Source organism: Solanum lycopersicum, chromosome 9 (assembly GCF_036512215.1).
Source record: "Solanum lycopersicum chromosome 9, SLM_r2.1".
NCBI lineage: Eukaryota > Viridiplantae > Streptophyta > Magnoliopsida > Solanales > Solanaceae > Solanum > Solanum lycopersicum.
This window is the reverse complement of record NC_090808.1, coordinates 22,370,746-22,387,872: the sequence shown is the minus strand read 5'-3', so window position 1 is coordinate 22,387,872 and position 17,127 is coordinate 22,370,746. Positions and strand designations below refer to the sequence as shown.

The window sequence follows — 17,127 nt, the reverse complement described above, 5'->3', positions numbered from 1 at the left end:
GATAAATAAATGGAATTTCCTTCATTGTAAATCAAATCTGTAAATCTCAAATATAGTTTAGGAGGAATAAGAAACCTTGTTTCTTCTCCCTAATTTATTCTTCTGGTTTTTTTTTTATATAGTTTCATAACAAATTCATTCTTCTTTTTCACGTCACATTTAACTTTATAAATTCAATGGACTAATTTTTAAAGTTTATTAATTTATTTAAAATTAATAAATTAAACTGTAAATATGAAAATTTTATTAAAATATTATAACTTATTATACCATATATTAATATTATAAAAAATGAATCAAATATAATTTTAAATTATACAATTTAATTCTTGAAAAGTTAAAATGAGGGATTTAAAAATATATGCAGGGAGTAATTATGATTACTCTGTTGCTGTTGCTCTTACAAATAATTTTCCAAACTATGACTGGGGTTTCACTTTAATCGAGGGCTCCTCCAAGTTGAATTTCTAGGTACTTTTTCTTTTGATAGCACCGATAATTGACAATCATGCCCCTACAACCTTTTCATCTTTTAGTAATCTAAGAATTCATTTGATAAAATTATTTTCGTTTTTAATTTATTTGCTTTTTAAATTTCATTTTAATGAAACTATTTTCTTAATTTTAATTTTCAGATTAATAATACAAGATTAAAGAATTGATATATTTTTGAATTAAAATTAGATGATTAATTACTTTTTTTTTAAATGTCATATCAAGTTAAAATATTAGAAACAAATTAAAAGAAAGAGAATTTTTCTTTTTAAAAATAACTTTTTCTCTTTGAAAAATAGTATTTAAATAAATATTTCTAAATACATGTATTGTATTTGAATTTAGACAACAACTTATACCTTGTTTTTCAACTCACTTTTCACTTTTAAAATTATATTCACATACATTAAGCATGAACATATTTGAAGTATTATTTTTTTATAGATTCTATTTTAAACTTCAACTCCATAAGTTAAAAATAAAATAAATTTTCAATTTATAATCAAACGCCTATTTATCATTTTAGTGATATAAGTAACCTAAAACTATCAAGGCTAATTAACTAATAAATCATTTTAAATTATAAAAGTCGTGATGATAGTTAAATATGTTATTTAAATTTTACTAGTGACATATTAATTGAGCGAATAAGTTATATATTTGGGTATATTTTTATTATAATATTAAATTTAATACAACATTATTCACAAACAAAATTTAATAAAAAAGATCAAAGATGAAATGAGGCAACAATCAACATTATTTAAAGTATGTTTCATTGTAAATCACAAATTTAAATTAAAAAAGTGTAGCCAAGGATTTTTAATAAATAGAAAAAAGAACAAAATGAAAATAATAATAATAATAATAATAATATATAATATAAAACACTTGCAAATTCTACTCTTACTTTTACGAAGATAAAATTACTTTTGAAAAAATCTAATTTAACATAGAACTAAAAAAAAACGAAATGTCTTTACTGCTAGAATAATATATCATTTTAATTAAAAAAGGAAAAAAGCATTAATGACTTAAATTGAAAAATAGGAAAAGAGCATTAATGACTTTAATTGAAAAAATTGCTAGTTTAATATTAGGGAAAAAATAGTTAAAAGGGGGCAAAAGAGTCTTTATAATTAGATAAGAATAAAGTGGCATGTTTCTTAATTGAGATATTTACTCATGGGGGTTTGAGTGTTTGACCACTGCTTCTTTCTACATTTCTATCAACCTTTTTCTCTCTCAAAACAAAAAATAAAAAAAAAAAAAAATCACTGCCGTTTCACATTTGACTCTCCTCTCTCTCTCTCTTTCTTTAGGGTTTCTTAGCTCATCGAAACGTTAAACCTTACAATACTTCAAACATCAATCAATACAATTTGCTGGAGCTCGCAATTTTTCAAGGTTCGTTTTCTATGAATTGATTGTTCTGTTTGTTATTACGAATCCTTGTTCGTGTTTGCTGTTTAGATTGGTTTGTCATTGTTCATGATTTTCGAAGGAAAAGAATACAATTTCTACTGGATCATCTTATTCAATATGAATGTCAAATTCAGAAGAACAGTTTTGGCCTTTTTTATTTAATGTTTAATGCTAGTATGTCGTAATTGATTGCGTATCACCTTATGTTTTGTTGGAATTTTGATAATTTTATTTATTTAGTATATACGTTTTTTCCCTTGTTGATTTTTTGCCTCTCAAACCTAGGAAATTTTATTTATATTGGAATTGTGTAAATCTGTAGATTCTTTTGATAATTTCTGAAACATGAAGGTTGAATTGAAATTGAGTTGGGGTTGTATTTCGCAATGGAATCGTAAGTTTGTTTATGCTACTGATTTGGCAGGAGTGTGTTAACAACAAAGATGGGTTGTTTCACAGTGTTAAAAAGTAAGAAGAAGAAGTCTGAACAGAGTATTCATATTAAACGTGTGAATCCTCAAGAACATTCTCCTACTGCATTGCCCGAGCCTCAGGTGCAGACACGGTCGTTGCAGTCGGCACCTCCAAGTTTTAGAACTAGAGTAAAACCTGTACAGTCAAATAATAGAGTTACGAGCAGTAGGGCACGGGCACTCTCTGCTCCGTCTAGCCTGGACACCGCAGAACAAGATGCGCTAGCATCAAATGAATGTGAGGAACATGATGAGTTCAGGAGTCGTATTGGTTTAATCAAGGAATACCAATCACCAAGTCCTCAGCCTCTTCCTCTTCCATCTCCACAGAGTGCTGCTGCCACTCTCAAGACTATGGGAAGCTTTAAAGTTGGTAATGCCAGCGGTCCTTTAAATGCCTCTGGACCCCTGCCACTGCCTCTTACACTGCCTTCAACACTGCCTTCTACTGGAGCACTCAGGAACTTCTCATTTGAAGAACTTGCTGCTGCCTGCCACCGCTTCTCTCCTGAGCGATGTATGTCAGAAGGTCTCTCTTCTGTTATTTACAAAGCTTCTTTTGGAGATGATGCCACTGGTGCAAAGAAGCTTGAAGCCACTGTAACCCGGCTTCATCCTTCTTCGCAGGTATGATTTATTGACTTTGAATTATCTTGCATATCTACTGATCATCTTTGGTGCCCCTCCCCTTTTTTCCTTTTGATTAAGTGAGGAGGGGGTCGGCATCTTTCGTCTGATTTCCATGTGATATCTAATATTGGGAAGGCTCATACTTTGGCTAGATTAGTGTTTTGTTTCTTCATCATCTTACGTATGTAATTTTAGAGAAGCAAGGTTGCTATCCAGAGGTAGAATTTCTGGGATGCAACTCCTGCGTCACACCGTATTGAAAATCTTGATTTGTAGATCATGTCACGGAAAAAATGGTCTAGTTTTCTTGGTTTTATATTTAGGATACAATTTGGCAGGTTACTTGTTTTTACAATTCTTTATGAGTTTTGTAGGACTCACTATCTTTTTGCTTTTCAGGGGTTGAAGGAGTTTGTGACTGAGGTGAATACACTAGCTTCTTTGCAACATCCATCACTTTGTAAACTGATTGGTTTCCATGCACGGGAAGGTTCTGAGCACAGAATGTTGGTTTATGAAATGCTTTTTCATGGAAGCTTAGACCGGCTTTTATTTGGGAGGTCGGATGGTCCCCCAATAGACTGGAATGCTCGAACAAAAATTGCTTTATGTGCTGCTCAAGGTCTCACATTCCTGCATGAGGAAGGACCTTTTCAGGTGGTAATGCTGCTTCCTAAACCTGTAGTCTAATCATGGTTGCGTTCATTTTCTGTATGCAACCTTGTATTACTCCATGTTACCTTTGTGTCTCTTTATTGAGGAATCTCCATTTTCTTATATTGGGGTAGACCTATATATTGTTAAGTTTCTTATTTCCTGTGACAGGCAATGTTCCATGAATTTTCCACTGCAAATATACAAATTGATAAGGATTGCAGTGCAAAGCTCTCGGGATATGGATGCATTACTCGTATACAAGAGACAGACATATCATGCAGTTCAGCTGTAAGTTCTCCTATGTTAACAGTTGCAGAACACTCATCTTTCTCGCTGTTAAAAACCCTGGTCTTGAAAGTTCCACCAACAATCGGGGTCGCCTAGTAGTTTCCTGAACATAGTGACCAGTGGGATATTAGCATATCCTGTATACCACACCACTAATTAGAAGTGTATATGAATAGGATCTCGCAACTATGCAGGTTCTGTGTAATAATTGAGGCTCGTGTTTATTGGATTTAGCTCTTAACAGGTACATATAGCCATGGTTTGTCTCATTTGGCCATTAAAATTATTTCACTAGTTCAACTTGAACCTGAAATAAAACCAAGTTTGCGTTTTTACTATTTTATCCATTATTTTATCTTCTACTTGAAATAGAGAATTTGATATCAAAAAACTTGTTTGAGGAGTATTTCAAGCAAAATAATAGTTCATTGACAAAACATGACTTGAACTTCCAAATTCAACTGGAAGTCATGATTAAACATGACTTTGACTTCCAAATTTTATTTTATTTTTTCTATAACTTCAATTACTTCTTTCTTTTTTCAACTTCAAAAAAAATATTATTTGCTCAACATATATTTCATCTTTGTGAATTTTGAAAGAAAAAAGAGGTATTTGTGCCACTCACTAGGTCTAATTGGCATTTTTTAGCATGTGTTCTGCTTGAAGTTGTTCACACTTTGTGACCTCATCAAAGACCATAGAACTTTCTTGTTAATAACCTTGAGTTTTTCAGGCCCTGGCAAATCTCTCTGAGGAGACTCTGGAGCGAGGATTGGTAACTCCAAAGAGTAATGTTTGGAGTTTTGGGATTGTTCTTCTTGAGCTGCTGACTGGCCGGAAGAATTTAAGCAGTCGGCATCCAAAGGAAGAGAGGAATTTAGTGAAGTGGAGCAAGCTTTTTCTAGCTGATGACAGTAGATTATCGCTAATCATGGACCCTCGGTTAAAAGGTCGGTTCCCTGCCAAAGCAGCAAGAACTGTGGCTGATATTGCTCAAAGATGTCTGCAAAAGGATCCATCTGAAAGGCCCACCATGAGAGCTGTAGTGGAGCAACTCAAGACTGTACAAGTGATGAAGTACCCTTCTCGGTTTCCTCTTCAAGAGCCAAGGGCAGTTGGTGTAAAACACATGTCAAAGTCTCCGAGCCTAAATGGAATTATTACCCCAACATCAAGATTGAGCTTCTCCCCTTCACCACCAACCCACCCTATATCTATTTCTCCGACAAGGACAGCTGCTCCACTGCTGTCTCTACCTTCATGTTCCTCCATCCTCTCTACGGAAGACTTTGATCGATTGGAAAATAGAAGGCCATCATCTTCATCTGTTCGGAGGTCTAGTGTCGAAGGATTTTGATCGATTGTAGAGCACTTTTTTCTTCAAATTGCTTTTTCTTTTTTGGGCCCTTCCCTTTTGACAAGTGATTACATGAAAAGATATAGAAGATAAGCACATGGTTTTCCACCTTCCCTTTCCTCATGGGAGAAGATGTGGGGAATGCCATTTTGTAAATATGGTATCCATTTGGTTTGAGTAGTGTTCCCTATATCCCGAGGGCGATATTAATATTGCTTTTATTGTTTGCATCTAACCGCCACTGCCTGGAAAAGAAATGGAAAAAGGGAAGAGAAAGAAAAGATGATGGAAAAATCCAGCTTGGTGCTATACAAGAATGTAATTTGCCTTAGAAGGGTATCTTAAAGAGTAATTGTTGTTTTTGTACTGTAAAAGAAGGTAATTTGGATAATAAGGTATCTGAAAAAGAGTATTTCACTAGAATTTTGTGATAGGCATAAAAGAGATATTATCTGCTTGACAGCAATGAGGCTGGTGCAAGCTTGCTACTGCTAAATCTTTTGAAGGGGAGTATTAACAGAATTGTTAAAGTTGTTGCTATGAGTTCAATTAGTGGAAACAGTATTTTGTAGAAATGTAACATCATGTTGCGTACAATAGACCCATAGCGAAAACTCAGTGCACTGAGTTATTTTTTGTTTTGTAAGGTGGTACTGTGGTGAATGTTGAAGAGTCCTTGTATCATTAAGTTTCTAAAACATGGAAAAATAGGACCATTAACAAGGTGAGGAAGCTATACATTTCAATTTCAGCAGATGAGATAGTAGTTACAGCAATTTTCCTATGCTATAGTAAAAACACTAGAAACCTCTTTACAACAAAGCTTGTCATCAAAACAAATTAAGCTTCAATTCAAACAAGTTCAAGTCGACTATATGAATCCTCAATTCGAAACCTCATCCCCACGCAAACATACTACAGGTTTATTTCTTGTCACCACCCCACATTTCAATGCTACACCATACAAGTAACAAGCATTCAATATCATTTCTTTTTGATTCAGCTCATTGATCAACAAGTTAAATGGAACTTTACTAGGAGACTTTCCGTTTTTCATCATAGGAACAAAAACTAACAACGCCTTCTCAACTTCTCCCTCCAAACAAAGTACACGAATGAGATTAGAGAACGTGAATGCCTTAGGAGAATACCCAATTCTAATCATCTCATACAAATTCTCCAGTGCTTTATCCAGCTTGTTACCACTACAAAAAGCTTCAATAACCAACTCATAACCAACAGGATCTACAACCAGTTTTCGGCTCCGCATTTTTACAAACACTTGATATGCATCTTGTAAGAGTTCTTTCTGTTTCCTAGATAGCCTGCATAACCCTCTCAACAAGGTATTCATCATCCTCTCATCAATCTCAAATTCAAGTTTCAACATCTCCTTGTAAATGGATAAAGCAACTTCAATTTTTCCCCATTTCAACAACCCATGTAACAATGTGCTGTAAGTAATATGATCAGGCATACATTTTTCCTCTTTCATTTTCCTCAACAAACCAATCCCATCTAAAGGTCTGCCTTCTTTAAAATACCCATTAAACAGAGTATTGTAAGTAACTACATTAGGTGTCAACCCCATTTCCATAGCTTCTTCAAGCAATTCCAATGCCTCATTAGACCTACCCACCTTACAGAATCCATCCATAACAGCAGTATAAGTATAAATATCAGGTTTTATCTTAGATCTCTTGATATTTATAAGCAAGTCATAGGCTTCCTCTACTCTACCAAGAAAACAAAGACCTTTAAGCAAGCAATTGTAAGTATGAATTGTGGGTTCACATCCAATTTGACCCATAACATCAAAAACCTGATAGGCTTGTTGTAATTTTCCAGCTTTGCAGAAAGAACTGATGAGAGTTGTAAAAGTTTCAACTTTTGGTTGAAACCCATGCTCCAGCATGTGATCTAAAATGGATTTGGCTGTTTCAGGGTCATGTATTTTGCAGTACAAATTGACCCAAATTGAGTATGTGTATTCATTGGGTGTCAATCCATAAGATGATGAAGATGAGGTCAGTTTCAAAGCTAGTTCAAACTCATCTGCTAAAACTAAAGATGTAAGTTGATGATTGAAATCAGATATGGTTTGAAACCCACCATTTTTTGAATTGATAGTATCAAGAAAAAGAGGAGTGAAAGTTTGTTTATGAGCAAAGTAAACCTGGCTTCCATTTTTGTGTAGAGAAGTGGATAGTAGAGGCGTAACAGAGAAAACCAGACGTTGCTGGATAGGGGAGAGAGCTGAACAAGGCATACCAGTTTAGCAATAGCAAAAACTTTGAGCAATTTACAACACTTTCACCTTTCATTATACCTTATATTATTATAAAATGGATATTTCATATTTATAAGTATTTAATGTTATAAAAAATAAAATATCCAAATTAATCAAATGTGAATTAATCTTTTAGTTTGGGACAGCGACCAGACTTAATTTTTTACAAAGTAAATTATTATTTGTTTTATGGTTTTGTGATCCAGTTGTTATAGATTTTTGTAAAGAAGGTTAATTCTAGGCTTGTTCCAAATTAAATTAATTTTCTGGTTACTATTGACTTTAATTGGATAAAACATTCTCAAAATGGTTTAAAGAAATTTAGTGGTTCAATGCTTTTGATAAAGGTGGAATGAATACTCTTTTTGACTTCATTTGTCGATTAGACTCTTCTACTTATTTTAACAGTTCTTTTCAAAATTAATTAATTAAAAGTGTAATAGATCAAAACAAAGTCAAATTTGTCGAAATGGTCTAACAAAAAGGGACAATGTAAAAGAGAAATTGAATAAGTAATTAGAGACAAAGAGAATATCACTTTATTAAATAAGCTTTTAAATTGAATAAAACACAATATTAATCTCCTTTTCACTCGATCATTGGACGTGTAATACAAGATATGATATGCAAATTGAATTGATTATATATCATAAATTTAGCAAAAAGTAAAACCGTAAATTAAAAAAAAGTAATTGAAAAAAAAGATGTATTAAGTAAATGTAGTTTGTATTGGTCTAAGTCCGATAATATCTTCGAGGAATAAATATCTAGTGAAGCTTTGATTTGGTGCTCGAGAGTTGTGACGTTAAAGAAAATATAAAAGTATTTGATAAAATATAGGTGCTCGAGAGTTGTTATATTAAAGAAAATATAAAAGTATTTGATAAAAACTAAGAATTTGCTGCCTTTAATACAAGGTAGAGATCCAATAACTAAATTTATAGAAATGACTTCTTAATTAAGAGTTGATGGTAAGAAGTGGTAGATTCGAAATTTTCGATAAGGGGATTCGGAAAATATAAATATAAATGTATATATAAGTCGTTCGAAATGGGATTATTAAAATTTTTGAATTTAAAATCACACTTTTAGCACGTTTTTAAAATAAAAAATAACCTTGCCACTGAATATTAAGTTGAATGCCCTCAATTTTGTGTTTCACGCATTTCTTAACGTTATTTTTTGTTTTAAATATTGTAACGACCTGTTTAGTCGTTTTGAGCAGCAGATTTTATTTCTAGAAAAACTGGCTGAGACGACGGATCCCACGACGGACCATCATGGGCACAACGGACCGTCGAGGGGGTCTCGTTCCAAAACACTTAGAATTCTGAAATTTGGGTACTGAAATTGACTCTCTGAACTTCGTGACGGAATGGCAGGACGGACCGTCACAGGCATGACGGACCGTCACAGGCCCTTCAGTAAATTTCAGTCTCTGAACTTTACAACGACTCAGCAGGACGGACCGTCGCAGGCACGACGGCCCGTCACAGGCACGACGGCCCGTCACAGGCTGCGTAATCCCAGGCTGGGTCGGATTTCTTTAAATGATTTGAGGGACGTTTTGGACTATTCCTGCTATAATTATAAATTTAGTGGGTTAATGTTAATAATTTAACTACTTGAGGGTTAAAAGTGATAACCTTGAATTAATTAAGGGGTTAAATTCATCATCTTTCATACTTAATTATATGCTAATTAGGGTAAAAGAAAGAGGGTTTGAATAAGAAAACGAAAAGAACAGAAAGAGAAAGAGAATCGATCGAGAGAAAGAACGAAGAGGAAAGCAAAGATCTTGGGGAAATTGCTTGCTTGATCACGAATCTTCGATGGAGGTAGGTTATGGTTTTTATACTATTCGTAGTTAACTCTTAATAGCGAATGATATGTGTTGGGTTGTATTGTAAAGTCTTCTATATGCTTAATTGTATGCTTGCATGAATATGATTATATAATTGTGATGAAATAAGCATGATAAAGCTATTGAATCCCAAATCTTGAAAACTCCAATCTTGAAAACCCCTTGTTAATGATGATGCCTTGGTATAAAAGAAGGCTTGATGAACTAAAGTAATGAGATTGATGATGCCTTGGTATAAAAGAAGGCTTGATGAACTAAAGTAATGAGATTGATGATGCCTTGGTATAAAAGAAGGCTTGATGAATTAATAGAATGAGATTAGTGGAGCGGGTGTCACGAACCGACACGTAGAATTAAGGGATCGGGTGTCATGAACCGACACGTAGAATTAGGGGATCGGGTGTCACGAACCGACACGTAGAATTAGGGGATCGGGTGTCACGAACTGACACGTAGAATTAGGGGATCGGGTGTCACGAATCGACACGTAGAACTAGGGGATCGGGTGTCACGAACTGACACGTAGAACTAGGGGATTGGGTGTCACGAACCGACACGTAAAACTAGGGGATCAGAGTGTCACGTTCCGACACATAGTAGTAGGGGAGCGGAGTATCACGTACCGACACAAGAATAAACGTGATGAATCTTGAAAGATGTTAATATACTCAATCTAATGAACCTAATTCCCAAATGAGTATGATATGGAGGCCTGAGTCCTCATGAGTGTACTTGACGTTATTTATCAAAGATTCTTGTACATGTTGTTGCTAAAGATTGAGTATTGTAGTTGATTTATGATATAATCTGATATATATTGTTTCTATTTTGAGTTGGCCGGTGATATCTACTCAGTACCCGTGTTTTGTACTGACCCCTACTTGTATGTTTCTTTCCTTGTTATTTGTGGAGTGCAGCAAACGTGCCGTCGTCTTCAACTCAACCGCAACTCTAGCCAGTCTTCATTACTCCGGATTTCAGGGTGAGCTAATGCTTCTAGCTTGGACTGGATCTTCCTCGTCATGTCTTGATGCCTTGAAGTTCCGGCATGGACTAGCTTTTTATGTATTTTTAGCTTCTTAGATACTCTTAGATTAATAATTTGAGGATAGATGTTCTTGTGATGATGACTTCCAGATTTTGGGGATAATAATAAGTGTTTGAGTTTTTAGAAGTTATTTGATTTATTTTGTTAATGAGTTTTAAGTCTTCTGCAATGTATTTAGTTCATTATGTTTGAAATGATGGGGTTTAGATCGGTTGGTTCGCTCACATAGGAGGATAAATGTGGGTGCCACTCACGGCCCGTTTTGGGTCGTGACGAACTTGGTATCAGAGCATTAGGTTCGTTGGTCTCATCACACAAGAACAAGTCTAGTAGAGTCTTAAGGAACGGTAGGGGGACGCCTTTACTTTTCTTTGAGAGGCTATAAGACTTTAGGAAAATTCCATTCTTTCTTCTTTCTTTCGTGCTATTACTTGGGTCCAATTGGTATCTAGGTGATACAAATTGGTATCTGACCATCTTCACTCTATTTCGCAGATGGTTAGAACTAGAGCAACAACCGCGCCAACACCAGCACCGGCGGGACAGGGTGCATCTGAACCAGCCACTGGGGCTGTAGCTCGAGGAAGAGTAGCGGCAAGAGGCCGTGGAAGAAGTCGTGGGAGGACGTCCTCTAGAGGAAGAGGACAAGCACCTAGCCCATCTGATACTAGGGTGGTGACACCTCCACCGACTGAGGAAGTGTTAAGAGAGGGTGAGGAAGGGGAGAATGAACAAGTACAAAATGAGGGATTGCCACCCCAACCTACCCCAGAGATGATCAATCAGGTTCTTGCTTATCTTAGCGGGTTATCTGATCAGGGCCAGACATCTCCAGTATTTTCTGCACCAGCACCTCAGGTTCCGAAGGTACAACATTCGGCTACTGTGGCTCCCCGCATGGATGCCTCATCGGAAATAGGCACGTTTCCTCGTCTAACTACAGGGCCTGTAATGACAAATCATCAGCATGAACTTTTCAGTAAGTTCTTGAAATTGAAACCTCCAGTCTTCAAGGGTGCTGAATCTGAGGATGCTTATGATTTTCTGGTAGACTGTCATGAGCTACTACACAAGATGGGTTTAGTAGAACGGTTTGGTGTGGAGTTTGTGACTTATCAGTTTCAAGGGAACGCCAAAATGTGGTGGCGGTCACATGTTGAGTGTCAACCAATAGAGGCACCACCTATGACTTGGGCATCATTCTCTAGCTTGTTTATGGAGAAGTATATCCCCCGGACTTTGAGGGATAGGAAAAGAGATGAGTTCTTGAGCCTAGAGCAAGGTAGGATGTCGGTTACTGCATATGAGGCTAAGTTTCGTGCATTATCCAGGTATGCCACCCAACTTTGTTTCAGTCCACAAGAGTGGATTCGCCATTTTGTGAAGGGGTTGAGGTCAAAATTGCGGATTTCAACCTTACAGGTAGCGGCTATGGCAAAATCCTTTCAAGAAGTGGTAGACTTCGTGATAGAGGTGGAAGGAGTGAAGCCAGATGACTTCACCATGGCATCGACATCGAAAAGGTTTCGAAAGGGAGGTGAGTTTAATGGTTCTTACTCTAGAGGACAGGGTTCAGGAGGTTACTCAGTCCGACCAATTCAGTCTTCACTACAGACTGTAGTTGGGGGCCCACCTCAGACCGGTCAACACTTCTCTGAGAGACCTATGCTTGACTCCAGAGAGTGTTATGGATGTGGGGGGATTGGACATATTAGGAGGAATTTTCCAAAACAGAGTTATAGACCCCCAATAGCTAGAGGTAGAGGTGGTCATGGTAGTGGCCGTTATTCTGGAGGACGTGGTGGCCGAGGTAATGGTGGTCATCAAAACGGCCGGGGTGACGGACAAATGGGAACTACTGCGGAGCAACCTGTTAGAGGCAACGGACAGACTGGTGATAGGGCCCATTGTTACGCTTTCCCTGGGCGGTCGGAAGCGGAGACATCAGATGCTGTTATCACAGGTAATCTTTTGGTTTGTGATTGTATGACTTCTGTATTATTTGACCCTTGCTCTACATTTTCATATGTATCTTCCGCATTTGCTAATGGTCTTAATTTACATTGTGAATTGCTTGACATGCCTATTCGTGTTTCTACTCCGGTGGGTGAGTCTGTGATAGTTGAAAAAGTGTATAGGTCTTGTTTGGTGACTTTTGTGGGGAGCAATACTTATGTAGACTTGGTTATCTTAAAAATGGTTGATTTTGATGTAATTCTGGGTATGAATTGGCTTTCTCCGAATTTTGCAATCTTGGATTGTAATGCTAAAACTGTGACGTTAGCTAAGCCTGGGACAGATCCGTTAGTGTGGGAGGGTAACTACACTTCCAATCTGGTTCGTATCATCTCCTTTCTTCGTGCTAAGAGAATGGTTAGTAAGGGTTGTTTAGCGTTCTTGGCACATCTCAGGGATGATACTACCCAAGTACCTCCAATTGAGTCGGTTTCTATAGTTCGCGAGTTTTTAGATGTGTTTCCTGCAGACCTTTCTGGTATGCTACCGGATAGAGATATTGATTTTTGCATCGATCTGAAACCGGGTACTCGCCCCATTTCTATACCCCCTTATAGAATGGCTCCCGTGGAGTTAAGAGAGTTAAAGGCCCAACTTCAAGAGTTATTGAGCAAAGGCTTCGTTAGACCAAGTGCATCTCCTTGGGGTGCTCCGATGTTATTAAGAAGAAGGATGGGAGTTTTCGGATGTGCATAGACTACCGGCAGTTGAACAAGGTAACTATTAAGAACAAGTATCCCATTCTTCGCATGGATGACTTGTTCGATCAGTTACAAGGTGCTTGTGTCTTCTCTAAGATTGACTTGAGATCCGGTTATCATCAATTGAAAATACGGGCAACGGATGTGCCAAAGACTGCTTTTCGGACCAGGTATGGGCATTACGAATTTGTAGTGATGTCATTTGGTCTTACAAATGCCCCTGCTGCTTTCATGAGCTTGATGAATGGGATTTTTAAGCCATATCTGGATCTCTTTGTGATCGTATTTATTGATGATATATTGGTATACTCAAAGAGCAAGAAGGAACATGAGGAGCACTTGAGAATTGTATTGGAAATGTTGAGGGAGAAAAAGCTTTATGCCAAGTTCTCCAAGTGTGAGTTTTGGCTAGACGCAGTGTCCTTCTTGGGGCATGTGGTTTCTAAGGATGGGGTGATGGTGGATCCTTCTAAGATTGAGACAGTGAAGAATTGGGTAAGACCTACTAATGTGTCAGAAATAAGGAGCTTTGTTGGTTTAGCTAGCTATTACCGTCGATTTGTCAAGGGATTCTCGTCCATTGCTTCCCAATTGACGAACTTGACTAAACAGAATGTTCCATTTGTATTGTCGGACGAATGTGAGGAAAGCTTTCAGAAACTCAAGACCTTGTTGACTACTGCACCAATCCTTACCCTGCCAGTGGAAGGTAAGAATTTCATTGTCTATTGCAATGCATCCTATTCGGGTTTGGGTGCAGTGCTAATGCAAGAGAAGAACGTAATTGCTTATGCTTCAAGGCAATTAAAGGTGCACAAACGTAATTATCCGACCCATGATTTGGAATTGGCTGCGGTAGTGTTTGCCTTAAAGCAATGAAGACACTATCTATATGGGGTTAAGTGTGAAGTGTACACAGATCATCGTAGCCTACAATATGTCTTTACTCAAAAAGATTTGAATTTGAGACAGAGGAGATGGATGGAACTACTGAAGGACTATGATATCACTATCTTGTATCATCCGGGAAAGGCTAATGTTGTGGCAGATGCCTTAAGTAGAAAGGCATGGAGCATGGGAAGTCTAGCCCACTTGCAAGTTTCTATACGTCCATTGGCTAGAGCGGTTCAGACTCTGGCTAACGACTTTATGAGGTTAGAAGTGAATTAGAAGGGAGGATTTTTGGCCAGTGTGGAGGCGAGATCTTCTTTTCTTGACAAGATCAAGGGAAAACAGTTTGATGATGAGAAACTAAGCCGAATTCGGGATACGGTGTTGCGAGGAGAGGCTAAAGAAGCAATAATGGATGAGGAAGGTGTTTTGAGAATTAAGGGAAGGGTATGTGTGCCCTGTGTTGATGATTTGATCCACACTATTCTTACAGAGGCTCATAGTTCCGGATATTCTATACATCCTGGTGCAACCAAGATGTACCGTGACCTAAAGCAACACTTTTGGTGGAGTAGAATGAAGCGCGACATTGTTGATTTTGTTGCCAAATGTCCAAATTGTCAGCAAGTAAAGTATGAACACCAGAGGCCCGGAGGAACACTTTAGAGAATGCCCATTCCTGAATGGAAGTGGGAGAGAATTGCAATGGACTTCATGGTTAGTCTTCCAAAGACATTGGGGAAGTTTGACTCCATTTGGGTAATCGTTTATAGGTTAACTAAGTCTGCTCACTTCATTCCGGTCAAGGTGACCTACAATGCAGAGAAGTTAGCCAGAATCTATATCTCAGAAATCGTTCGATTGCATGGAGTTCCACTTTCCATTATATCAGATAGAGGTACGCAATTTACTTCTAAGTTTTGGAGAACATTGCATGTTGAATTAGGTACTAGGTTGGACCTTAGTACTGAGTTCCATCCTCAGACCGATGGTCAGTCTGAGCGAACGATTCAAGTGTTGGAGGATATGCTTCGTGCATGTGTGATAGAATTTGGTGGTCATTGGGATAACTTCTTACCCTTAGCAGAGTTCTCATACAACAATAGCTATCACTCAAGTATTTATATGGCCCCTTTTGAAGCATTGTATGGGAGGAGATGTAGGTCTCCCATTGGTTGGTTTGATGCATTTGAGGTTAGACCTTGGGGTACTGATCTTTTGAGGGATTCATTAGAGAAAGTGAAATCTATTCAAGAAAAGCTTTTAGCGGCTCAAAGCAGGCAAAAGGAATATGCAGATCGAAAGGTTGACTTGGAGTTCATGGAGGGTGAGCAAGTCTTGCTGAAGGTTTCGCCCATGAAAGGGGTGATGCGGTTTGGTAAAAGAGGTAAGCTAAGTCCAAGGTATATTGGACCATTTGAAGTACTTAAGCGAGTAGGGGAGGTGGCTTATGAATTAGCCTTGCCTCCAGGTTTGTCCGGAGTGCATCCGGTATTCCATGTGTCTATGTTGAAAAGATACCATGGGGATGGAAACTATATTATTCGTTGGGATTCAGTCTTGCTTGATGAGAATTTGTCTTATGAAGAGGAGCCTATTGCTATTTTAGATAGAGAAGTTCGCAAGTTGAGGTCAAGGGAAATTGCATCTATCAAAGTTCAATGGAAGAATCGACACGTTGAAGAAGACACTTGGGAGAAAGAGGCTGACATGCAAGAAAGATACCCACATCTGTTTACAGATTCAGCTACTCCTTTTCGCCCTTGTTTTTCTTCTTGTGATCGTCCGAGGACGAATGATGGGTAAATTGGTATCTATTGTAACGACCTGTTTAGTCGTTTTGAGCAGCAAATTTTATTTCTGGAAAAACTGGCTGAGACGACGGATCCCACGACGGACCGTCGAGGGGGTCTCGTTCCAAAACACTTAGAATTCTGAAATTTGGATACTGAAATCGACTCTCTGAACTTCGTGACGGAATGGAAGGACAGACCGTCACAGGCATGATGGACCGTCACAGGCCCTTCAGTAAATTTCAGTCTCTGAACTTTACGACGACTCAGCAGGACGGACCGTCGCAGGCACGACGGCCCGTCACAGGCACGACGGCCCGTCACAGGCTGCGTAATCCCAGGCTGGGTCGGATTTCTTTAAATGATTTAAGGGACGTTTTGAACTATTCCTGCTATAATTATAAATTTAGTGGGTTAATGTTAATAATTTAACTACTTGAGGGTTAAAAGGGATAAACTTGAATTAATTAACGGGTTAAATTCATCATCTTTCATACTTAATTATATGCTAATTAGGGTAAAAGAAAGAGGGTTTGAATAAGAAAAAGAAAAGAACAGAAAAAGAAAGAGAATCGATCAATCGAGAGAGGAACGAAGAGGAAAGCAAAGATCTTGGGGAAATTGCTTGCTTGATCACGAATCTTCGGTGGAGGTAGGTTATGGTTTTTATACTATTCGTAGTTAACTCTTAATAGCGAATGATATGTGTTGGGTTGTATTGTAAAGTCTTCCATATGCTTAATTGTATGCTTGCATGAATATGATTATATAATTGTGATGAAATAAGCATGATAAAGCTATTGAATCCCAAATCTTGAAAACTCCAATCTTGGAAACCCCTTGTTAATGATGATGCCTTGGTATAAAAGAAGGCTTGATGAACTAAAGTAATGAGATTGATGATGCCTTGGTATAAAAGAAGGCTTGATGAACTAAAGTAATGAGATTGATGATACTTTGGTATAAAAGAAGGCTTGATGAACTAAAGTAATGAGATTGATGATACCTTGGTATAAAAGAAGGCTTGATGAATTAATAGAATGAGATTAGTGGAGCGGGTGTCACGAACCGACACGCAGAATTAGGGGATCGGGTGTCACGAATCGACACGTAGAATTAGGGGATCGGGTGTCACGAATCGACACGTAGAATTAGGAGATCGGGTGTCACGAACCGACACGTAGAATTAGGGGATC

At 37.6% G+C, this 17,127-nt stretch overlaps 2 protein-coding genes across 3 annotated transcripts; one reads left to right on the top strand and one right to left on the bottom strand.

Annotated features, from left to right (window-relative positions):
* Positions 1-1,663: 1,663 nt before the first annotated feature.
* On the top strand, positions 1,664-5,858 carry LOC101251917 (probable serine/threonine-protein kinase PBL11). 2 transcript variants are annotated; one of them, XM_004246930.5, is made up of 5 exons: positions 1,664-1,902; positions 2,345-3,020; positions 3,423-3,680; positions 3,849-3,968; positions 4,705-5,858. In XM_004246930.5, the coding sequence occupies exons 2-5, from the start codon at positions 2,364-2,366 to the stop codon at positions 5,326-5,328; spliced, it is 1,659 nt and encodes a 552-aa protein (XP_004246978.1). In that variant the 5' UTR covers positions 1,664-1,902; positions 2,345-2,363; the 3' UTR covers positions 5,329-5,858. The 2 variants fall into 2 exon arrangements, with proteins under 2 accessions (XP_004246978.1, XP_010326215.1); XM_010327913.4 differs by having other exon boundaries at positions 1,670-1,902; positions 3,423-3,683.
* A 353-nt stretch (positions 5,859-6,211) lies between these two features.
* Positions 6,212-7,597, bottom strand: LOC101257699 (pentatricopeptide repeat-containing protein At1g62680, mitochondrial-like). Its single transcript, XM_069289391.1, has one exon. It carries the CDS (start codon positions 7,595-7,597, stop codon positions 6,212-6,214), a length of 1,386 nt encoding a protein of 461 aa, XP_069145492.1.
* Positions 7,598-17,127: the final 9,530 nt, after the last annotated feature.